This window comes from Bubalus kerabau, chromosome 11, assembly GCF_029407905.1.
Source record: "Bubalus kerabau isolate K-KA32 ecotype Philippines breed swamp buffalo chromosome 11, PCC_UOA_SB_1v2, whole genome shotgun sequence".
Classification (NCBI taxonomy): domain Eukaryota; kingdom Metazoa; phylum Chordata; class Mammalia; order Artiodactyla; family Bovidae; genus Bubalus; species Bubalus kerabau.
Window position 1 is genome coordinate 77,260,972 of NC_073634.1, and position 24,484 is coordinate 77,285,455.

Genomic DNA, 24,484 nt, shown 5'->3' on the forward strand with positions numbered 1-24,484 from the left:
GTGCCTGGCCGTCAGTCTTCTTTCTCAGGTTAGACCCGAGCAGACACAGGAGTCTGGAGCTAGCTCAGTGGCCTTGCCGGGATTGTCCTTTTCGAAGAAAACCGTGGTAGCTATAGACAAGCTGGGGTCAGGTCACAGCTGGAGGCAACAGGAAGTTTTGTGTTTATTTCCAGTTTAAAACGTAATTTAAAAAAGCCGCAGCAGTATGACGCCATATGGAGGTGGGTTAGTTGCTCAGTCGTGTCTGACTCTTGGCAACCCCGTGGGCTCATAGCCTGCCAGGCTCCTCTGTCTGTGGAATTCTCCAGGCAAAAATACTGGAGTGGGTTGCCACCTCCTTCTCTAGATGACACCATTTAGCAGTTTCGAAAAACATCTGGAATTTTCTCCTAATTCAATCTCCCGCATTGAATCGCCCGTTTCTGTCTGGCATATATCCTTCTGCTGTTATTTAGATGCACGTGTATCCAGCATCACCCTCACAGAATAGTTCTGTGTCTTGCTTCTCTTTCTTTCCTTGTAACAGTTTTCATCAAGGTCATTTTTAAGGTTTCATAATCTTCCATCCAGAGGATGTGTCACAATCTAATGAGCCATTTTCTGGACATTTGGGCTGCTTAGAGTTTTTTCCACAAGTGTAAGTGATGCTGCAGTGAGGTTCTTCTTGCACATAAATCTTTTTATTTCTTTTGGATTACTTCTGTTGGATAAATTCCCAGAGGAGCCATTAATGGGTCAGAGGCTTGGAACATTCTTATGACTCTCAAAACATATAGCAACTGCTATCTTAGGAAGAGCAGGGTGGGGCTCTGCCTCTTTGCTGGGGACGCCAAGCCATATCTCTCGCTCTGGGCCCCTGAGACTACCCTGGGTGGCTCCTGTCCTGTCCACCCCTGCGCCCTCTGTGAGACCCACCTGGCAAGTGCACTTGGATCCCAGCTTCTCCCTCCTCCAAGGAGACGTGGAGGAAATGTTGGAGTTTTACCTGGACTCAGAGTGACTGTCAGGAACCTTCTATGTGTGTGAGGATTTATCCGAAAGATCCATCGTTAGCATCACACAGTCGAGGCCAGGACCCAGGAATGGGTTTAGAATCTCTGAAATGTAAGGGCAAACAAGGTCAGCATCAGCGAAGATGCTGGTAAAGTGGGTGTAAGTGAGGAGCAGGGTGAACACACCTGGCCAGGGGCTGGGGGCTCTGGGGAGGTGGCAGGTCGGTGAGGAAGGGTGTTCTAGAAAGAGTGATAGCAGAGCAGAGGGCAGGAAGACATGCAGAAAAAAGCAGATGGTGTCCAGCTTGTCTACTGGGAGGGGCCACTAGTGAAGTCAGGGGGAGTCGGGGCCGTGAAAGCAAGTGGGTCACATGGAGGAAGCCTTGGGACCACGGAGCAGAACACTGTGGGAGCCATCCGGGGATGTGAAATCAGACGTGGAAGGTGGTGGGAGGAGGAGGAGAGCAGAGCCTGGCTGGCACAAAACTCCTGGGATTGTGACATGGGCCTAGCCCCTCCTTCACTGCCCACTCAGCCACTTTCCTGCTCCAGCCCTCCACCTTCTAGAATGTTCTTTTCTGTCAAGTCCCTTTGTTGCATTTTTTCTCATCTGACAAATTGTCCCTTCTGTGTACACTATGCCTACTTCTTATTTAAGACCTGTTTTATCGGAGTGACTTAAGGTAGACCCTGCCATGGAATTCTTCAGGCAGGAATACTGGAGTGGGTTGCCATGCCCTCCTCCAGGGGATCTTCCTGACTCAGAGATCAACCTCACGTCTCTGACGTCTCCTGCATTGGCAGGCAGGTTCTTTACCACCAGTGCCAGTTGGGAGGCCCCTTATCAGACTCTGCCTTAAAGTAGACTCTGCCTGCTTAACCATTTCTGGTCAACCATGAGGTTGCCTCACACGGCACATGAAGATCAGTAGCCGTAATTTACAACACAGCCTCTGTCTTATTATTTGACAATTTGACGTTGAATGATGATGTGCTTTCAGAACTCATCTATTCTCTTGCAAAAAGCTACAGAAGCATATGATGCAAAATGTGACAGTTTCCCCCGTGGCACTCCCCAGAGATGAGCCCTGACCTCCTCGTTCTGTTGTCTTCAAGGCACCCGGGTTTGGGGCATCAGAGCTGCAAAGCTTTGTGTTTCAGCTGCTGCCTTTGTCTGGCCCTGGTTGACAGTCCTAGAGCCCAGGCTGTGCTAGGAGCGGCCACCGCACAGGACTAGATTGTATCTTGATGTCCCCAAGGCTCCCAGGGAGCCCAGAGAGTCTTATTTTGGAGGACAGAGTTTGGGGCAGAGTCCGAGGGTGTGGGGGAGGCCTGACCGTGTGGGCAAGGGCTGTGGAGTTTGCAGTAGACAGGCAGCACCATGCTGGACTTTCTTGATCCTCCCAGCCTGGCATGTCCTCCCCAGCCCCTCACACACCTGCTGATTCCTTGTATTACTGTGCACCCCGCATGCATATGTCAGGGGGAGAAAAAGGCTGAGACGAGCATGGCAGGCAGGATCCTTCTTTGTGTCCCCTCATCATGATGCCTGGACCAGACAGAGCTCACAGGGCCTGGCCGAGGGACAGAAGGTCTCCTGCTGACCTGAAAACCCCCTGGAGCTTGTCATCTGTCAGCCTGTGGTCAGCTTGGAAGCCCGGGACAAGTGTAGACCTTGTCTTTCTGGGACACTTTCTGTCTCGGTGCCTTAGTGACACTTCACATCAAGCGACACAAGAGCAGCTAAGGTATATGGCATACCTGCTGTGTGCAGACGCCGCTCTAAGTGCTTCATGGTAACGAGTCACTCAGTCTCTCCATGGGTTTCTGAGCCCCATCAGTGCTCTGAAGACGCTCAGGTCTCAACACTCAGCCTGTTCAGGGCAGGAACTGACCTGTCCTGGGCCTCCAGCTGCTTCCCAGCGTGGGGTCTGCCCTGCCAGGTCTCCATGGAAGGTCACCTGGTTCCTGGCCCATGTCTATCACCAGGATTGGGGCATTTCTTCCCAGAGTGTCCACACCGGCCCTGCCCTCCCCACTCACCCTCTCCCCTCCCACAGGAGAACCTTATGCTCTCCATCCTGCCCAAGCACGTGGCCGACGAGATGCTGAAGGACATGAAGAAGGATGAGAGCCAGAAGGACCAGCAGCAGTTCAACACCATGTACATGTACCGCCATGAGAACGTCAGGTGCGCCAGCCACGGGCCTGGGTTCCAAGCACTGGATGGGGGCTTCGGGGGGTCAACTGAGGACTGTGGAGTTCGAGAGTCTTCCTGGGGACTAGAAACATGCACCCCCTCCCCACAGTATGAACCTCAGCCCCTGCAGGAGCTGCCTTGCTGCTGGATGTTGGGGGCTGAGATGGGCTGTATGGTCCAGGCTCGTCTTTGTACAGACACCACAGACAAGCTAAGCTAGAGGCCAGAGCCCTGAATGTGCCCTGGATGTGCCAGGGTCTCACCACTTTGGGGCCTGAGCGAGGACCTGGCTGCCTGGGAGCTGGAGTGGGAGCTGGCGGTGGGCAGCGTGGAGCCTGGCTTGCTATCTGCGTCCTCACCATTGGGCCTTCCTCCCCTGCAGCATCCTCTTTGCTGACATCGTGGGCTTCACCCAGCTGTCCTCAGCCTGCAGCGCCCAGGAGCTTGTGAAGCTGCTCAATGAGCTCTTTGCCCGCTTCGACAAGCTGGCGGCTGTAAGTACCCTGCCCCTCAGCTGGCTTTCCACGGTGGGGGGCAGGGGGCACCCACGTGGCCTGGGCCTGCCCCTCCCCCTCCTCCCTGGCTCCCACGACTTCCTCCCACCCAGCCTTCCCCAGTGGTCTTTGCCTCTCACCCCTCCTCGCCGAGGAGGGGGGCCTCAGGACCCCAGTCCACACCCTACCCTTTCAGAAATACCACCAGCTGCGGATTAAGATCCTGGGCGACTGTTACTACTGCATCTGTGGGCTGCCTGACTACCGGGAGGACCACGCTGTCTGCTCCATCCTCATGGGGCTCGCCATGGTGGAGGCCATCTCGTAAGTGGGGCACCGCTGACGAGAGATGGGGGGGCTCCCAGAATATGGGTCCCGGCCCCTTGGGAAGCACACCTTCCGAGCTGGCCTGTTTTGATGGGCCCTGTGCAGCCCAGGCCCCCGAGGAAGGTCCATCAGGGTGTGACGTGGGTGCAGCCTCCGACGGAGGCTTTTCCAGCCTCAGGCCATGCTGTTTGTTCTGCTGGGAGGTGCCCTCATCACGAAATGCCTCCACCTCACATTTTCTTTATTTTCCTCCCAAGTGTCCCCCCATCTCTTCTCCCTGTGTTTCCTCATCATGACCCCCCCAGGACAGATAAGTTCAGAGATCCCCATGCCTGTCTCTTGAACCAGGAAATCCGAGTGCAGCAGGGGAGTGACCACTGATGTGCAGCAGAGCCAGGCCTGGAACCCTGGCCTCTGAGCTCAGAGCTCCGCTCCTGCCTTGAGGGCAGTGAGCTCTGGGTCCCCAGGATCTTTCCCAGTGCGGTCTCTGCACCCTGAGCTTGGAGATCCCTGGGTGGCATCAGCACCCCCAAAGCACCTTGCTGAGTCTGGGAATTGGGCGTGTGTCCAAGGGGGTGGTTTCCCATTGTTAGCATCCTCCTCTAGGACTGGCTGGAGAGAAGCTGGGACTGCCTTTCCCTGGGGACCATGGTTCAGGATTTAGAGATTCACCTCCACTCCCATCACTGTTGGGCAAAATTCTGAAATTCACGTCTGTCTCCTCTTGGAGGTCTCAGGCCGGGGGTGGTCCCCTCCACGCACACACACCCAGCACAGGGCCTGTACACAGTAGGCGCTTGGTGATGTCAGCGGCACAGACGAGTGATCGGATGAGAGCAGTCGGAGGTCCCTCGGGGGCAGAGGGTCTCTGCTGTTTCCGGCCCCCTGTCTCCCCCCAGATCATACACATGTTGTTGAATGTGGGCTCAGGCCGCTGCCTGCTGTAACCCCAGCAGTGGGTGACTCAGACGTGGGCAGAATGCATGGGGGGCAGCTGGTAGCGGCTGCGGAGGGGTTGGCCGCCTGGCTAGGCGCAGGCTCAACCCGCCCTCCTTTGTGTGGGTACCTGGCAGGTATGTGCGGGAGAAGACGAAGACTGGGGTGGACATGCGTGTGGGGGTGCACACGGGCACCGTGCTGGGGGGCGTCCTCGGCCAGAAACGCTGGCAGTACGATGTATGGTCCACCGACGTCACCGTGGCCAACAAGATGGAGGCTGGCGGCATCCCTGGGTGAGCGCGTGTTCCTTCCCAGGGTGGGGACGGGCATAGGGGCTGAGGGAGGGAACCGTCCCAGCCATCCCTCAGACAAAGGACAAGGGACCTTGGAGAACCAGGCCTCCACACCCGGGAGCAGCTCCTCCTCCTGGGCCCCGCAGAAGCCTGTCCTACCTCCCCTTTACTTGCCGTGGGGCTGCCAGGCTCCCAGGTCCCCGTAGCCCCTGCAGGGTGCAGGTCTCAGTGGAGGGCGTTTTTAGCTGGGAGAGTCTCCTGACAGGCCCTGAAGCACCTGCACATCTCACTGAGCTCTTTATAGACTCAGTCAGGGTCTGCTGGGCAGGCCCTGTCCTCAGGATGGACAGGGATGTGGCCAAACCTTCCCAGCCTGGGTCCAGCAGCTTCCCTCAGACGCAGTGACAATTCTCTCCCTAAAGTGGCTCCCTAGACATGGGTTACTACCCCCTGACAGCTGGTGGTACAGCTGAGATTCACACCGGGTAGATACTAATCAGACTTTATGACCTTCGTGTTCAGAGCAGACTTCAGTTCCTTATCTCATCTGATATCCTCAGCCGCCTGGGAGGACAGACCATCTCACGGATTGACTGCTGAGGCTCAGAGAGGGGGAGGTGCGGGGCTGCCCACACAGCCAGCTAGTGGCAGGACTCGCCGGTCACTGCTGTGTCCCGGGGGCAGCGGGTGGGCTGGGGGCTGCGTGGCCTGCGCTCAGGGCCCCTCTCATCGGAACCCAGGCGCGTGCACATCTCCCAGAGCACCATGGACTGCCTGAAAGGAGAGTTCGATGTGGAGCCGGGCGAGGGGGGCAGTCGCTGTGATTACCTGGAAGAGAAGGGCATCGAGACCTACCTCATCATCGCTTCCAAGCCAGAGGTGAAGAAGACAGCTGCTCAAAACGGCTTCAACGGCTCAGTGAGTCCTCCGCCCACCCCCCAGGCCTAGATATGAGATTGTAGACGAGTTGGCAGAACCATGAGAGGTGCAGTGTTAGAGCAAAGGGCAGTACAAGGTATTTTGTGCCAAGGGTAAAGTCTGAGCAACAGGAAATGCTCTAAAGAACTCAGAAAAAGTAGAAAACTGTCCTGCAGAAAATTAGGAAATGTCAGGGTGGAAAGTGGAGCCCCAGGAAATGACCCTTGACCTGGTCACAGAATTCTTGTGTCTTCATATTTTATGAGTGCTACATGCGGAATTTCAATATATTCCCTAGAACAAACTAAAAATCTTCTTCTAAGCAATTCTGTAAGATGCTAACTGACATCATTTGAGGAATCAGTGACCTTTGTGAAGTGATGGAACATTTACAGTTTCTGGCCAAAAGTTTTTAGTAAATTTTAAAATGTTACTCCTTAAAAAAAAATTACCCACAAATTTGCTTGTCCTAGGGACCACCTTGAAGTCACAGTGCAGCAGTCGAATGTATCTTTGTGACGGCCACACACATTCCTGTTCGCTCTAATCTTGTGTTTCCTTATTCAGTCAACCCTTTCATGGTGCATCATGTGAATCAGGAGTTGTTTGTGGCACCTGACACCCCCGAGAGGGTTACAGGTGGGGTCTTGGCTTATCTTTATAAAGCTGTTTTTCATTATTCAGTTTTCCAATTAGAGAAAAGTTGAGTTCGTGGATGTGTAGCTTGAAACACTGGCACAGAGGCTCCGGGTGAGTAGGAGTGGGGTCTGAGTTGTTGGACCCCAGGACCCGGATGCCACCATGCAGGACAGAAGCACAGGCGACAGCATCCCATGGACGGGAGTCAGACTTCTTCCCGAATGCTCCAACCAGACGAATGAGCCGACCCATTCCTCATGGAATCATGGACGCTGTTCCCTTCAAAACGTGTACTGACATTTTGAGGCAATCCAAGTTTTCAGTATTTTGTAAAGTTGACTTTCAGCTATTTCTTAGATGCCCCTACCTGGAAAATATAAATGTCTCAAAGTGGAAAAGCTGGGTTAAAGGTTCTGTACAATGTAAGTTTAACCCATGTCCCTTCCTCCTGCCACCCTCCCTGGGCCCTTGCTGGTTCTTGACTCATTTTTTTCTTTATTCATCTGAAAGATGAAGCCAGGGTATCTCACTGTTTTAATCGCATTTCTTCAGTTATTAGTATGACTGGACACTTTCCACATGGTTGTCAGCCTGGGGCTTCTCTTCTGTGAACGGCATATTCGTATCTCACCTTTGAGGACTTTCTGGACCTTTGATTTGTAGACTTTGTTGTTTATGAGATGAACCCTCTGTCACATGATGCTCGTCAGATCTGTGTCAGGCACCCGCTTCGTGCCCAGCACCGTGGTGCATCTCTCTCGGAGAACGGAAGATACTGGCCTGCTTAGATCGTATCCGTTAGTTGTCTTCTCTACCTGGTGCTGCAGCATCCGTCAGCCCCCAGGGGGTGTTAACTGTGCTGACAGCTTAGGACAGTTATCATAAGCCTTTATGATTAGCTCAACGGTAGTTTAGAACTTCTCCTGCTCCAGATGTGCTCTGAGAAGGCCGAGCTAGCAGATCACCAAACCTGCTCAGCAGGGAGTGAGTTGGAAGCAGTCGAGCACGGACAAGATAGAGGAGGTGACGCTTGATCTATGTGTGAGTGGTGACAGCGAGCAGCAGGGACAGAGGTGACAGGGTTTCTCTGGGCCTCACGTGACAGACGCCATTCCATCTGCAGCGACCTCGCCCCATGGTTTAGTTGAACAGAGTGATGAGGAGAGTGTGAGAAGAGTTATCACAACAAATCCTTCCCAAGTGTTGGAAAGATGTTTCCCCTCCCTATGGACCTTGTTGCCAGTCTCATTTAGTTGTCCTGAATGCCGTCGCCAACAGCTCCCAGATTGCGATCTCAGCCCCGTGGCATCCCTGCCCTAAACTTCCAGTCACGTGTGAATTTCCATCTGTGTGTGTGTGTGTGCATGCGTGCTCAGTCATGTCTGACTCTTTGAGACCCCGTGGACTGTAGCCTGTTAGGCTCCTCTGTCCATGGGATTCTCTAGGCAAGAATATTGGAGTGGGTAGAGCCATTTCCTCCCCCCAGGAGATCTTCCCAACCCAGGGATTGAACCTGGATTTCTTGTGTCTCCTGCATTGACAGGCAGGTTTTTTTCATCACTGTGCCACCTAGGAAGCCCACTGGTCCAAAGCTGAGCTCCCAAACCTCTCTCTACCCTAGAACCCACTCTTCCTTGGTCTTCCCAGTCTCGATCAGTGGCAACTCCATTCTTTTAACTGCTCAGCCCCAAACCTTTGAAGACACCCTTGCCCCCTGTCTACACTCCACGAGCCCCTTCTTGCATGATGCACCTCTAGGCCCCCTCTTCTGTCTCACCCCTGGCAGCCACGTCCCATCTGCACCACTGTCGTCTCGTGCTTGTGTCAGCGCGGTGGTCCCCCAACTTGTCACCCCTGCTCCTGCCCTCGCCCCACTGCCCTGTCTGCTCACAGCTGCCAGAGTGATCCTGCAGGGATGTTGGGTGAATCATGTCACCCCCCTCCCCCAGCTCAGCATCTTCCTTTGGTCCCCGTCTCACTCAGAGGAAGAGCCAAGATCCCCTGAGGTCAGGAACCCCATCCAAGAGGTCCTCACCGCCCGACCCCTTTCACTCACTCGCTCAAGTAGGGCAGCGCCAGCCTCCTGGCTGCTGCTCAGACCCTCTGGGTGCATGCCCACTCCGGGTGCACGCCCACTCTGGCTGCACACCCACTCCGGGTGCACGCCCACTCTGGCTGCACACCCACTCTGGATGCATGCCCACTCCAGGCTTCCTGCTCCCCAAAACCTGAGAGCTGCATAACGTGCTCTCTCACGTGTTTACGGAAATGTGATCCTCACAGTGACTCCTCCCCAGCCTCCCCTTTACAGTCACCTTCCCGGGAACCCCTGTGTCCCATACCTCCCCTGCCTCTCCAGGCCCTGCTCTCGGACCTCCTGTAATCATTTATTCTTTGTTTCACGGCTGTCTGCCTGTCCTCACTAGAAGGTGGGCTCCCAGGTCAGGACATTGTGTCTGTGTCCCCAGAAGTTACAACAGTTCCTGTCACACAGTAGCTACTCAATAAATACTCAGTAAATGAATGAGTGGACTGTGTTCCTGTGTAGAGGATCTCATTTATTCCGTCAAGGAAAAATACTAATCCCTGGGGAAACTGGTTTATGGAATTTATTCAGGCGTTTGGAAGGCGTTTGACAGGACTCTCTACCCCATAAATGATCCCTGTGAAGCTCTATGTCCCTGAGTTACTTAGAAATAGGAGTTGGAACAATAGGATCTTTCTCTGCTTGGAAAAGTTTTAATACTAGAAATTTAATACTAGGATCTTTCTCTGCTTGGAAAAGTTTTAATACTAGAAATTTAATACTAATCCATTCTAAAATGGATGTTCTGGAGGAGGAAACGAATAGTGAAATTTCTAAGGCTATGAGGCCTCTGAACTCTAGTGGGGAGATTCCAAACCAGAGAGTAGACCAGCCCCTCACCTGGGTGGGCAGCTGGCAGTGCCTGGGGGCCCTGACGGCCCTTCCCTTCTGCTTCAGGCCCTGCTGAATGGAGCGCCGCCTTCCTCAAAGCCCAGCTCCCCTGCCCTCATTGAGACCAAGGAGTCCAACGGGAGTATTCACACCAGCGGCTCTATATCTGAGGAGCCCGAGGAGCAAGATGCCCAGGTATGGGTGGGGCTGAGCCCCGGGATATGGGCAGAGATGAGGAGGCAGAAGGTGAAGAGTCCTGAGCTGAAGGGCAGGCCTGGCCCCTAGCCGGGCTCCATCCTTGGAACTGCATAACCTGGGGCAGGTCACCCCCGACCTGGTCTCACTGGCCCCTCTTCAGTTACTGGGGATGCGGTGGCTAAGGTCAGAAAACGCGCCCACTGCCACGGCCTGGTCCAGCTCTGATGTCCCTAACCCTGTAGGTCTGAGGGCAGTAGGGACACCAGTGGACACTGCTCCAGGACCAGACTGTTTTGGAAGCGGGCCTTCAGGGCTGTGCACACCTCTCTAGCTAGGTCCAAAGCCCACAAGTCCTGTGCTCAGATGGATGGTTTCCAAAGGAATCAACAGGCTGTCCCCCTGAGATCAGGGTCCACTTTGGGAGTTCAGGATCCTGTCCAGGATCCGTCCATTACTGAAGAGCTTCCTCAGTATAGCCACTGACAGAGGCAAGTGCTGAGATGGGTCTCGGCCCTGTAGAGGCTGCCGTGAGCTGGTCAGCCTCACCGCCAGTCTCTGCTGCCCTGCAGAGGCTGCCATGAGCTGATCAGCCTCACCGCCGGTCTCTGCTGCCCTGCAGAGGCTGCCGTGAGCTGGTCAGCCTCACCGCCGGTCTCTGCTGCCCTGCAGAGGCTGCCGTGAGCTGGTCAGCCTCACCACCGGTCTCTGCTGCCCTGCAGAGGCTGCCGTGAGCTGGTCAGCCTCACCGCCGGTCTCTGCTGCCCTGTGCCTGCAGACCAGGTGCTGGAGGACAAGAGGGTGGACGGGGCTGAAGAAAAACTGGGTTTTCCTGAGCACCACAATGCTCAGTAACTCTTCCTTGTTGTGATTTTCTTGATAGAAAGTGGAATACCAATGCAGTGTAATTCACTAACAAGGACACAAAGGCTTAATTAGCAGCCTGTGATTTCTTCTGTCCTCACGATTAGCCATTGTCGCATTGCTCTCAGATATGCTTCAGGGAGAGAGGTTCCTGGTGCTGGAAAAGAGCATCTGTGTTGTGTTACAGAGAAGAAATTGGGGCTGGAGGAGCGTGGATTATACGGGTCAGACTCCATCTGAGGCATGCCTGAGCTCCAGCCCGGGGCATCTTGGTTCTGGCTTCCGGATAGACTCTTGGACCCATCCAGACAGCCCTAACGAGCCCAGTCCCAGTTGTCGTTTGGACTGACGGCTGTGTAGTCATGGTCTGGAGTCATGTGTCTGGAGCTGATGCTTTTCCTTTGTGACCAGGAATAAAAATGGTAGGGGGCACCCCAGCCCCACCACCCCACTAGCAGTAAGATTGTTAGTTTCTCTGCATTGCTTTCCCCCTCAGATCTTCCTCCCCTCAGATGAGCCAGATCTGAGCTCTTTTAAGAGCTCCCTTAAGCCCGAGGGCTGGGGGTCTTTTCCATTCCCGAGAATGCCGATGCATACGGCTGTATGACACCCCCGTCCTCATAGCAGGAGGTGCTGGCACCGCGCTGCCCAGCAGCAGTCTCTGACTCCAGGTCTCCTGCTCAGGAGCCCGGTGGCTGCTTCCCACACTACCATTAGTGGGTGGTCACTGCAGAGCTCCTGTTAGGGGCCTGGGGCCTGGGTGAGTTCAGGGAAAGCTGGAAGGCCTGTGGCTTTGGGTCCAGACCCAAGCAGGATGGAGCCACGTGAGACCACTGGGAAGACTTTCCCCAGGAGATGGTTTTGAGAGCCATGGGGCGGTGCTCTGTGATCCCTTCTGTTTCTCTTTCCCCCAACACTGCCGTGTATCTCCCCAACCTCTCCCCGCTCCACCCTGCCTGCCCCCCCAACTCTGCTGCCCTGCCTTGCAGGCTGACAACCCCTCGTTCCCCAACCCTCGCCGGAGGCTGCGCCTTCAGGACCTGGCTGATCGCGTGGTGGATGCCTCTGAGGATGAGCATGAGCTCAACCAGCTACTCAACGAGGCGCTGCTCGAGCGGGAGTCTGCCCAGGTGTAAGCGGCCCCGTGGACACCCGGCCCTTTGGTCTTAGCCTTGAGCAGCCCTGGCACGCACTCCAGGAAGTTTAGTCTTCTTAAATGTGTCTCACGGGGCTTGTTTGCACTGCAGAGTGAAGAAAAGAAACACCTTCCTCCTGTCCATGCGGTTCATGGACCCCGAGATGGAAACCCGCTACTCGGTGGAGAAGGAGAAGCAGAGCGGGGCTGCCTTCAGCTGCTCCTGCGTCGTCCTGCTCTGCACGGCCGTGGTGGAGATCCTCATTGACCCCTGGTAAGGGGCGGGCAGGGCAGGCCCGACAGTTGGGAGGGCAGAAGGGGACAAGCTACCCAGGCTGGAGGCCTGAAGGGAGGAGGCCTCAGATGGAGCCTGACTCAGGGCGTCAGGCTTGGTTCCTTGCGCTGTTCCCCCCAGAGCAGCCCAGGGAATGCTGGGACTGTGCCCTGCACCCCCTTCCTTCTGTCTGCCCCTGGGTCTTGGAATAGAACTAGCGTCAAAGTGGAGCTCACACCAGGGCTGAGAAAGCTGAGGAAGGGAGGGGTCCAGAGGATGGACATCTGGCTGGGTGGGCCTGAGTGGTGCTGGGACAAGAAGACAGGCTGGAGATGCTCTTCAACCTCAATCACCATGGCCCACCTGCTCCCTTTCTTGGCTCATCTTAGTAAAGACATATTTCAGGCTCTGGGTATAGACTTGTCTCCTCTCACGGCAGCAGGTCCTCCAGGGCAAGGCAGGGTGTTGTGGAATCCTTGCCCCAGTCCTTGCTGAAGCCTGAACTGAAGGATGGCTGCCCTCTCCCTTGCTTTCTCCCCATAGCTGATCAGCAGTTCGCTCCAGTTCAGGGATTCCCCACTGGGAGAGGTGTGGAGCCCTGTTCTGATCACAGTTTGGGGAACTTAAAAGAGCCTTGGACTTGTCGTATAGTCCTAGGTTCGGGGTGTGGCTTGTCGCCTATTTGTTCTATGAACTTGGACACATCACTAAGGGCTCCTGGAGCATCAGTTTGCCCCCTTGTAAAGTGAAAGATCAGGATGCTGATGATCTGAAGATAGTAATATCTGGCTAACTCAGAATTGTTGTGAGAACCAAATTCTTTCATTTACTCCACAAACATTTACTGTCTACTTTGCACCTAGGGTTAAGGTCTAGGGATGCAGTGAACACTGTCAGCTCAGCAGCCCTTGGCCATAAGCTGCTGTGTTCCATGCTCTCCCCTTCCATCATAGTGACATGGCAGAAGGCTTGTTCCTAAGAATCCCATCCCAGATTTTACTGGGATCTACCCAGGGCATCTGTAAGTCTGCCCTTCTCTGGGAAATGCCTCTAAAGAACAGTTACAGCTGGGGAGGGTTGCGTGTCCCCAGACCCTGCACGCAGCTGTGTGGAGGGGAAATCACATGGAACTTTTAGGGTACACGCTTGGCCTCACTTAGAGAGTCTGCCCTCTGTCTCCCTTCCTCTGCTCTCCTGGCCCCCCACCCAGCTCACTAAGCCCCCTGCCCTTGCCCACCCCCCACCCCCAGCCCCTGGGCCCTTCCTCATCGTGTCCTCTCTTACAGGCTCATGACGAACTATGTGACCTTTGTGGTTGGGGAGGCTCTGCTCCTGATCCTGACAATCTGCTCGCTGGCTGCCATCTTTCCGCGGGTAAGAAGCGCATCTCCTCCTGGCTCAGAGCCGTCTGGAAGTGAGTGTCACTCCCGGTGAGAGCGGGTGCTGACGGAGCTGTGCGCTGTCAGGTCCTGACAAGTAGATGACTCCTGTTGCGAGGGCTCAGCACCATCCATTCGCTCAGGACAGACTCCTTCACTATTGGCTCTGCACCCACTTTGGTCCAGGCCCTTGAGCACGCGAGGGTGAGAGAGCCTGTATCAAGATAAATGGGAACCTGTGTTGAAAAGCAGAAGAGGACTGGCTGGAAGGTGAACTGGCTCCAATTGCAAAGGACCCAAAGCCAGACACAAGGGATTAAGACTTTCTCCTATAAGCAGTGGGTGCCAGGCAGAGGTTTTGATCAGAATGACAAGGGAAAAGCAGCATTTTAGGAAATTTAATCCAGCAGGTAACTCACAAGTAACTTGGGGGTTTTAGGTACACTGACCCAGGGAAGGCAGGAGGGGCCAGGCAAAGTCAGCTGGCCCTGGAAACTCCCCTGACCTGGCTTCACCACCCAGAGGCCAGGAGTGGACTGCTGCTGGAGGGCCACCCACAGGCTCCGGGCTGATGCCTGAGCAGCTCTGGGAAGGGCTCTGATACCTGGGTCACGGTGTGCCACCCACACCGTCAGCAGCACTGGCAGGCTGAGCTGGGACCACGTGCCTTCTCAGTTCTGCCGCAGTCGGGTTTTGGTTGATGCACACGCACAGTACTGCTTCCCAGGTTCCTGGGAAGTGTGGGAGCAAGCAGAGTGATTAGCAGCCATGTTTACGGAGGAGAAAGCTGTCAAGGCTCAAGGCCCTTGAAATTCCATGCTTATAGGCCTTTCCTAAGAAGCTTGTGGCCTTCTCTACTTGGATTGACCGGACGCGCTGGGCCAGGAACACCTGGGCCATGCTGGCCATCTTCATTCTTGTCATGGCAAACGTGGTGGACATGGTGAGCCCCCACTGTCCTGAAGGGACGCCCGCTCTCAGAGGGTTCTGAATTGACCTGCATGAGCAGTTGCCAGCCCATCCTGTCCCCCCAGCTATCCACACTGGCTGCTAGACACAGGTTTGAGTGGCGCTTGAGTTCCTAACTGATCATCCCCACCAGCGGGGTCATCTCCCCAGGGTACCTCCCAGACTGCTTCTCTCCCTGGCCCAGCTCCTTGCTCTCCCCGCATCCAGGAGCCCAGCTCCAGGACCTGTGCTGGGGGCTTTACGCAGGTTGATTCATTTAATCCGTATAATAATCCCAAGAGGTCGGGATCATCTGTAGTTTCGTGTGAAAAAATGATGCTTAGAGAGGTTAATTCAGTTATTTTAGGTCACACAGCCAGCTAGCAACACAGTGGAGAACTGAAGCAGTTCTGAACCCGTCCTGTCTTTTCTTCCTCCATGTCTCACTGCTCAGGGGCCCTGTACTCTAAGCTTTCTTCGTGTCTTAAGTGTCCCCTAGTGAGTCTAGTGCCAGGTGTCCAGCAGGACAAGGGAGGCAAACCTGCTCCCCGAGAGGAGCACTCCTGTTGGGCCTTCATCCATCTGAGCGAGGCCAGACCTTCCAGAGGTGGGTCACCGGGGACGGCTGCCTCACTGAGCCCAGGAGGCTGGTGGCAGATTTACTTCTCTGTTGGGGCTTCCCTGATGGCTCCGATGGTAAAGAATCTGCCTGCAATGCGGGAGACCTCGGTTCGATCCCTGGACTGGGAAGATCCCCTGGAGGGTATGGCAATCCACTCCAGTGTTCTTGCCTGGAGAATCTCCATGGACAGACGAACCTGGCAGGCTACAGTCCATGGGGTGGCAAAGAGTCGGACTGAGCGACTGAGCTCACGTGAGATCTGCTCTCCTCAGTTCCTGCAGGTTCCGTGAAGGGGCAGAGGGGCAGTTATGGGCAGCCACCAGCCAGTTATCCAGCACTGGGCGCTTAGAGCTGACACTGGTATTCTCTCACCAGGCCTCATAGCTCCCTCCAGTGTTGTTAGCACTAGGTGCACTCTCTTATGAGTCCTATTTTTTGAAAATATAACCTTATTTGCGTTGTCCTCTTTAACACTGAAGCACAGGAGAAAACTCAGCAGGGAGACTTATTCTGGCAGCATATAGGTGAGAAGCCCTAGGCCATTCGATCCAAGTTCAACAGGAATGGGGTTCAGAGCCCTGACATGTGCCCAGGTAGCTGGAGCCACAGTGCAGGGAAGAGAAAGCCCAGGCCTCCTGCATGTCAGGAACCCTTGAAACCTGATGTCTGGGTCTGGGGACCACTATCTAGCAGGGTCATGGACACTGGCAGGACATCAGGAGGTCCTGTCACCAGGGGAGGGGTGAAAATCTGGCTAAGTGTAAGACTTTCCCCGCGCTAGAGTCACATGCTGAGGGCTTTCCCAAAGCCAGATAAGAGCCAGGGGGTGAGAGTGAAGCAAAGTAGGTCTGATTCGGTTTATGGATGCACTTTCCATTGACCACATCTGCCCAGCAGTGGGACTGGCAACCAGATTCCAGAAAGGAGTCTGAGCGGGGACTGGCTGCCCTCACAGTGAACCGTGAGGTGGCTGACTGGCTGGCCCATGGCTCCTCCAGGACAACAGTGTGATGTGGGCAAGAGCATCTTGGGCCTGAAACCTAAACCCCAGATTCCTAGTCTGGCTTTACCACCTGCTAATTTTGCTACTTTGGCCAAGGGTGGCCTGTTTTATATGATCGTGTGTGTGTTGTGTGCTAGGTTGCTTCAGTCGTGTCTGACTCTGTACGACCCCATGGACTATAGCCCTCCAGGCTCCTCTGTCCGTGGGATTCTCCAGGCAAGAATGCTGGAGTGGATTGCCCTTCCCTTCTCCAGGGGATCTTCCTGACTCAGGAAGATCAAACGGGCATCTCTCATGTCTAACCTGCACTGGCAGGCAAGTTCTTTACCACTAGACCCACCTGGGAAGCCCCTTATATGATGGTACCAGTACTCAGAATACACAAGAGAATTTTCATGATCATTAGAAGAGATGATGGTAAAGCTCTTAGCAGAAATTACTGACTTTCGCATTACTATCCCCTGGTAAACTTTCCCTCCTTGCTTGGGGCTTCTGAGGGAGCCATGGGAAGTGGCAGCTGCCACGGCCCAGCCTTTTCTTACCGGTGTCTGCTGTCCCCTTGCACCCCATGCTCTCCTCACCCACTCACGGTCCTGGCCTCCAGCTCAGCTGTCTCCAGTACTACACAGGACCCACCAACGGCACCGCAGAGATGCAGGTAGAGGATGGCTGTGTGGAGAACCCCAAGTATTACAACTACGTGGCCGTGCTGTCCCTCATCGCCACCATCATGCTGGTGCAGGTCAGCCACATGGTCAAGCTCACACTCATGCTGCTCATCGCGGGGGCCGTGGCTGTCATCAATATCTACGCCTGGTGCCCCATCTTTGATGACTACGACCGCAAACGCTTCCAGCAACACGAGTAAGATGAAGCCTGTTTGGAGATCTGCATGGTCTCCCTCCCACCCGCCTCCCTAGTCCCCGCTTCAAGGTCATGGGCCTGAAGTGAGCTGGCCATCTGTTTCTAGGGCTGATCAAAGGCTTGTATGGGAATCAGGGTTCGTGGCTTCTCACAGATGGGTTGGCTGTAATCCCAGGACGGATCCTGTCCCTTCTTGAGGACTGGAAGGCCCAGGTCACCTCAGTGTTAGGCTGGGTGCAAGTATGTGCTGTTATCTGTCCCGACAGCTTTCCAATGGTGGCCTTAGAGAAGATGCAGGTGTTTTCCAGCTCGGGGCTCAATGGCACTGACAGGTAAGGGTGTTTACTTTCCCGTCCTGCCCTGTGTTTCTGGTCCCTTTCTTCAGGAGACAAAATACAACAGGCCAAAGCCCCAGGGTCTCATCCTTCCAGAGGCACACTGTCTGGGATGTTCAAGCTCGAAAAGTCAGCATGTTTCTGTGGGAGGTTGGAGCAGACTTTAGTGCTTATCTGGCCATGCTGGCCTCTCCTGAGGTGAAGAGAATGCAGAGCGGTCTAGAGGGTGGAATAGAGAGCAGGCTGGAGAGGTGGAAAGAGAAGGAGAAGACACATGGGTGACAGCTGCGGAACAGACCTCAGAAGCCAGAGGAGGAAGGGGCCCTGTGGCATTCAGACTAGAACACCTGGATTCCTTCCCCACCACAGTGGTTCTCTGTGGGGCCTCAGCAGGCCAGTTTTCCTGAGTCTGTGTCATCTGTTGAAGAGGTTATCAGTAGAATTCTTCAAGATCCCGTCTTAGCTCTGAAGTTTTAGAATGTTATGATGCAGTGACTTGACTAGACTTTTAGGTAAGTTTAAAAAAAAAGAAAAAAGATTACCTAACAGAGAAGATGGATAAAAGACTTGAATAGGCCTTTCACAAAAGAAGTCTAAATAGGCACTAATAAATTAAGGGCATTCAAGTAATCAGGGTCATGCAAATTAAGAACACCAGGAAAGACTGTCACATACCAACCAGTCTGGCAAAAATTAAGAAGGCTGATAACATCATGGATTATGGTAACCCATACATTCCTGGTGGAAGTATAAATAGTACAACCATTTAAGAAAACAATTTGGAGTTAATTAGTAAAGGTGAAAATAGACCTATGACTCAGTAACTCCACTGCTATGTATACACCTTAGAGAAATTAATGTACATGTTATTTGTCCCCAGATGTGTGTACTAGAATGTCCACAGTTGCACTGTTCATAATAGCCACACACATACAAACATCTAAATCAAAGGAGAACCCCAATGAAATTAAGACTAAGAGGATATGTAAATTGTGGTATATGCATATAATACCAATCAGCTCCACACAAAAATATGGCCGACAGTTATAGAAAAGCACGGTGCAACTGTGCCCTCATCCCATCACTGAGACGTTAGTCTCTCCCTTCTCCAGATTCCTACATGGTTGCGGCTACTGCTGTGATCAGTCCGGTGATGTGGTATTTAATAAGAAACATCCAGGGAGCAGCTCTGAAGGCCTGACGTGGATTCCAAGTGCAGCCAGAACTTTCCAGGAGTTGGCTGGCAGTTAAGACAAAAACCCAGTGATTTTGGAAATTTTTACTGCCCATTGGGCATCTGGACTTGATATGAAGGTGCTTAAGCTGCTGAGAAAGTTTTCTGGGGTGATAAGAAACAGAATAGCCACGTTAGAGAGGATAAAAACTCCCTTGTCAGCAGAGGGCAGCATGGCGCACTTTCAACTGAATTCTCTGGGCCCCACAGGCTGCCCCTGGTGCCGTCTAAGTACTCGATGACAGTGATGATCTTTGTCATGATGCTGAGCTTTTACTACTTCTCCCGCCACGTGAGTGCCTGAACGCCCACCCCTTCCGTGCCGACTTCTCAGGGTCTCCTGAGAAGCAGCCCCAGGATCTAAGAACCCAAGGTCCTGGGGAATGCCGTTTTCCTTACCCCACATGGCATGTGACCCTGGTCAGGCCACCACCTCTGCCATTTTCTGGTCTCTTCCTCAGGAGTTCTTACCTCTTGCTCTGACCTGCTGATGGAAGCCTGGGGGTAGGGCACAAAGCCTGGATAAAATCTCTTAATTTCCTAGGCCAGGGGCTCATGGATCTCCACTCATCCTGGCTCTGGGGGTCACTAACACACTGACTACAGAGCCAGAAAGGGAAAGAAGCTGGTGAAATTTTTGTTTGGTTAAAAGGAAAAAGAGGAAGAGGGAGGGGAAGTACCCACACAAGGGACTTACTTCCATATTAGCTCAGGAGCCACCCAGTGGCTTGTCAGAGAACTGCAGCCACCTCCAGCCACTTGGCAACTGGAGCCTGCTGGAAATGGGGACTTCTCTTCCCTGCACTGAGATCCCCACTGCTGCCACCACCTACAAGGCCCATCTGTAGCTAAAATGAGGTCCCAGGAGGCCCCTCACATCCTCCTGTAACCACAGAGGCTGGAATCCTCACCCCAGCTGTAGGGTGTAGCCTTTTTTGATGAGATGAATCTTTCTGGGGTTCATTTCCCTGCTATCCAGCCATCTCCATCTTCCTTTCAGTTTTTCCATGTTGGAACCTCTCAAGTTCCCATTTTTCAACTTTTTTTGGTTGTTGTTTCACTTTATGGGATCTTAGTTCCCCAACCAGGGGCTGAACCCAGGCCCACAGCAGTGAAAGTACCTGGTCCTAACCACTGGACCACCCGAGAACTCCCTCAAATGGCCAGCTTAGGGCACACACCTTGCCTGTGTCTATATCCATAGGTGGAAAAGCTGGCACGGACACTGTTCTTGTGGAAGATTGAGGTCCACGACCAGAAGGAACGTGTCTATGAGATGCGACGCTGGAACGAAGCCTTGGTCACCAACATGCTGCCTGAGCATGTGGCACGCCATTTCCTGGGGTCCAAGAAGAGAGATGAGGTGAGGCACGGCCCCATGCTGGAGCCATGGGGCTGTCTTCTGGCTTTGTCTTCTTGTGACATGGCCTGGGGGTCCAGGTAGGGCTGGACCTACACAGCACCACAGTATTAGAAGCGAAAGAATCTCTTTAGGTGAAAAGCACCACCGTAGACATTGTTTTCGCAAGCCATTATCTCTGTGAGGCCCGTTTCAGAAGACGAGGCCTTAGCGGAGCCTACCTTTCTGTCGACTCTGATTGTCCGAGTGGTTCTCATGCCTCACTTCCCAGCTTCCCACTGCCCTCGTTCCTAGAGTTGGGGCTGTTGGCAGCAACTAGCAAAGCTCTTTTTTGGTTTCAAAGTTGCAATGAGCTACTTTCTAATAATTCAGTCAGGATAGTCTGGGAGACGTGTGGGTCTAAAAAGCTGAGTGCACACGTCATGGGTGTGAAGGACATTCATTTTTGTAGCATGTCATTAGACTGTCTTTGAGCACTTTGGCCCTGCCTCTCTTTAGGAGCTGTACAGCCAGTCTTATGATGAGATTGGAGTTATGTTTGCCTCCCTGCCCAATTTTGCTGACTTCTACACAGAGGAGAGCATCAATAACGGTGGCATTGAGTGTCTACGCTTCCTCAATGAGATCATCTCAGATTTTGACTCTGTGAGTGACTATCCTGGCCCCCGCATCCTGCCACAAAGCCAGCCCTTCCAGACTGCACCCCAAGAAGTTTGGGAGTTATTTTGGCTGCTGTTTTCCCATAAAAACTCCTCCTCAAAACGCATGGCCTTCTGGAGTTGTCTGGAAATGTTGGGTCCCAGGTGGGAGCCTGGGAAATCACCTACAAGTTCATAGGATAAGGTCTGGCCAAAAGAAGATTCTGAGGCCCCTCTGGTTCCTCTTATCCTCAAATTCAGATTCAGCAAACATTTATCAGGTATTAATAACGTGTACCAGGGGAAATGCTTTTACATACATGTTCAACACTTCAAGACTGGCACTTTTATCCCTGTGTTAATATGGTAGAAACTGAGGCTCAGAAAATCAGGACATTGGCCCAGGATAACATGGCAGATGTTGGCTAAATGAAGCTTTAATAGGAAAACATCTCTCAGATGCTTCATGGGTTTGTTGTAAAAAAAAAAAAAAAAAGGCAGATCTGTCATTTAGTTGGCTCATTTATCTCCCTTGACTGCTGACAATTCTCTCTTAACACTGGCCTCAGCTTCTGGACAATCCCAAGTTCCGTGTCATCACCAAGATCAAGACCATTGGTAGCACCTACATGGCAGCTTCAGGAGTCACCCCAGATGTCAACACCAATGGCTTTACCAGCTCCAACAAGGTAGCTAACCAGCAGTAGCTAGAGGAGATGGATGGGGGCAAGAGAGAGGCAGCCCACACATCATTGGTGGGAAATGGTGTAATAAAAGTAGCTGCCATGAAGTACTCTTGTTGTGTGAAGGGGTGCCCTAAGACACACCAATTAGCACCATGCGGTACAAATGCAAAATGATTGTTATATTCACATCTTCATTTTCTTTTCCATTATGGTTGTTACAGGATATTGAATAGTTCCCTGTGCTATACAGTAGGACCTTGTTGTTTATCCAGTCTCTGTATAATAGTTTGCATGTGCTAATCCCAAACTCCTAACCATCCCTCTCCCACCCTACTTGGCAACAAGTCTGCTCTGAGTCTGCTTCTGTCTCATAGATAAGTTCATCTGTGTAATATTTTAGATTCCACATAAAAGTGATATATGGTATTTGTCTTTTGGACCTAGTGTGATAATCTCTAGGTCCATTCATGTTGCTGCAAATGGCTTTTTCTTTTTTCATGGCTGAGTAGTATTCCACTGTATATATGTGCCACATCTTTATTCATTCATCTGTCATTGGACATTTGTTTCCACGTCTTCAGTTCAGTTGCTCAGTTGTGTCCGACTCTTTTGAGACCCCATAGACTGCAGCATGCCAGGCTTCCCTGTCCATCACCAACTCCTGGAGCTTACTCAAACTTGTGTCCATTGAGTCAGTGATGCCATCCATCTCATCCTCCGTTGTCCTCTTCTCCCACCTTCAATCTTTCCCAGCATCAGGGTCTTTTCCAATGAGTCAGTTCTTCGCATCATGTGGCCAAAGTATTGGAGCTTCAGCATCAGTCCTTCCAACGAATATTTCCTTTAGGAAATATTTAGGACTGATTTCCTTTAGGATGGACTGGTTGGATCTCCTTGCTGTCCAGGGGACTCTCAAGCGTCTTTTCCAACACCACCATTCAAAAGCATCAATTCTTCAGCACTCAGCTTTCTTTTACAGTTCTACTCTCACATCCATACATGACTACTTGGCTATTGTAAACAGTGCTGCAATGAACACTGGGGTGCATATATCATTAAAAGTTTTCTCCAGATATATACCCAGGACTGCAGGATCATATGGTAACTCTTTTTGAGGCACCTCTGTATGGTTCTCCATGGTAGCTGAACCAATTTACATTCCTACCAACAGTGTAGGAGGGTTCCCTTCTCTGAACATCCTCTCTAGCATTTGTTATCTGTAGACTTTTTACCAACAGCCATCTCCATTTTATGGATGACCTTAAAAAGACATGTCTAGGATGGTGTTTATAAGCTAGCTGAAGGCGCCCAGCTGGCCCCGGCGCTCACAGCCACTCTCTGGTGCAGGAGGAGAAGTCAGACAAGGAGCGCTGGCAGCACCTGGCAGATCTGGCTGATTTTGCGCTGGCCATGAAGGACACGCTCACCAACATCAACAACCAGTCCTTCAACAACTTCATGCTGCGCATTGGTAAGGCCGCTCAGCGTGCCCTCTCCTGCTGTGCGCCTCCTCCCCAAGCAGGGGACTCTACAAATCAGGGGAGGGGTCTTGGAAAGACCTGATGCACTTCGGGTGGGGAGGGTCACACTTCTCGAGCTGAAGGAAGCTTAAGGGTCTTTAGGTCAGTGATCAGACGGAAAATGCGATGCTCAGCCATTCCTGTCCCAGGCTGTTTATGATGACCTCCCTTCTGAATCTGGCTGGGGCTTCAGTGTGTCTCCTTTTCCAGAGAATCTTCTGTCACTTCAGTCCTGCCCACTAGGATTAACATCACCCATCATACACTTCTGGGGAGGGGAGTTCTCAATCCTGGGCAAGGTCACAGGAGACTTGAAGTACCAGGTGGGTGGCAAGAGAAACTGGCAACTTCTGCACTGAATTACGTAGCACAGCAGGGCAGCTGACATCTGCTGAGCACAGTGAGGATGAGAAGACTTGATTTCTGTCCTCTGGGAACTCAAGAGTCAGGCTTGAGATCAGGTTATATAACCAGGAGCTTTGTGGCTGGAGTCAGGTGGAAACTGAGAGGAGTTGGTGGCTTCTGTGATGTGGCTGAGCTCAATTTTGTGACTCCCCCTCAGGAATGAACAAAGGAGGGGTCCTGGCTGGGGTCATTGGAGCCCGGAAACCACACTATGACATCTGGGGCAACACAGTTAACGTAGCCAGCAGGATGGAGTCCACAGGTGTCATGGGCAACATCCAGGTAAGGCCAGGGGACAGAATCACAACAGTGCATGTGTTGCTGGGCACTGTGGCCTCTGTTCTGTGGGCCCAGAATGTTAAGTGGGTAGTGTTGCAGTAAAGAGCAAGAATGGGAAGAGCTGCCTCAGTAGAAGGGAGGAAATATTTCAACTCTATTTGCAAAATGTAGGTTTACGTTTTGGGTAAGAACATCCTGCCTCTTGGTGTGAACTAGCTAACATTTTAGGCCTCCAAGTGCTCCCCTCAAAACCACCAGATCTTTGTCACTGGGTCTGGCAGGAGAGCTCCACAAAAAAGGCAAAGAGGACAGAAAAGCAAGATACAAGTTGCCAAACAAGATGACCTATGGTTGACCTCCTAAGAGAGCAGGCAGGAAGGCTACCTTTAGGAGAGAGAAGAGCTAGGCAAACCTTCTCTCTGCCCCCAACCCACCCCCAATCTGTGCCCAGGCCAAAGGGGACAGGAGGGGAGCCCTGCGGGCCTGAGTATGGGAACTGTGCTGGGTGCTGCCAAGCCCCTTAGCCCAGGCTCACTCTCTAACCCCAGGCTCTCGGTTCTCCTCTACAGGTGGTGGAAGAAACCCAAGTCATCCTTCGAGAGTACGGCTTCCGCTTCGTGAGGAGAGGGCCCATCTTTGTGAAAGGGAAGGGGGAACTGCTAACCTTTTTCTTGAAGGGCCGAGACAAGCTGGCCACATTCCCTAACGGCGCCTCAATCACACTGCCTCACCAGGTAGTAGACAACTCCTGAATGGCTTCCAGCCCTACAAGAATCCAAATGGGAGGGAGAGTTTATTTTTGGGAATCAAAGAAAGGGTTTGGAAAAGGACATGTGACCAAGTCCCAGCAACCCAGGCTGTGGAAGTGTACACTCACATAGACTTTAGGTTTAAAAAATCTCCTTCAGCCTTCATTTTCTGTGGATGTGCGAGCTCTGAGGGTGGCCATACTATTCCTCAGTGTGCCTCTAGCTTACCCAGAGAGTAGGGCTCACAGTCATAGAACTGGAACGTTCCTTCCAGA

At 52.8% G+C, this 24,484-nt stretch overlaps 1 protein-coding gene across 1 annotated transcript in view; it reads left to right on the forward strand.

Moving 5' to 3' along the window:
• ADCY3 (adenylate cyclase 3) overlaps window positions 1–24,460 on the forward strand; it is an 83,659-nt gene extending 59,199 nt beyond the window's left edge. The window contains exons 4-22 of the mRNA XM_055540768.1: window positions 3,053–3,183; window positions 3,575–3,686; window positions 3,883–4,010; window positions 5,087–5,245; window positions 5,986–6,163; window positions 9,786–9,914; window positions 11,768–11,910; window positions 12,026–12,187; window positions 13,474–13,561; window positions 14,393–14,509; window positions 16,744–17,003; window positions 17,270–17,335; window positions 18,783–18,864; window positions 19,777–19,935; window positions 20,431–20,577; window positions 21,140–21,259; window positions 22,604–22,727; window positions 23,339–23,463; window positions 24,030–24,460. Of these exons, the coding sequence (XP_055396743.1) occupies window positions 3,053–3,183; window positions 3,575–3,686; window positions 3,883–4,010; window positions 5,087–5,245; window positions 5,986–6,163; window positions 9,786–9,914; window positions 11,768–11,910; window positions 12,026–12,187; window positions 13,474–13,561; window positions 14,393–14,509; window positions 16,744–17,003; window positions 17,270–17,335; window positions 18,783–18,864; window positions 19,777–19,935; window positions 20,431–20,577; window positions 21,140–21,259; window positions 22,604–22,727; window positions 23,339–23,463; window positions 24,030–24,212 (2,613 nt within the window). The 3' untranslated portion in view covers window positions 24,213–24,460. The remainder of the gene's footprint in view (window positions 1–3,052; window positions 3,184–3,574; window positions 3,687–3,882; window positions 4,011–5,086; window positions 5,246–5,985; window positions 6,164–9,785; window positions 9,915–11,767; window positions 11,911–12,025; window positions 12,188–13,473; window positions 13,562–14,392; window positions 14,510–16,743; window positions 17,004–17,269; window positions 17,336–18,782; window positions 18,865–19,776; window positions 19,936–20,430; window positions 20,578–21,139; window positions 21,260–22,603; window positions 22,728–23,338; window positions 23,464–24,029) is intronic.
• Window positions 24,461–24,484: the final 24 nt, after the last annotated feature.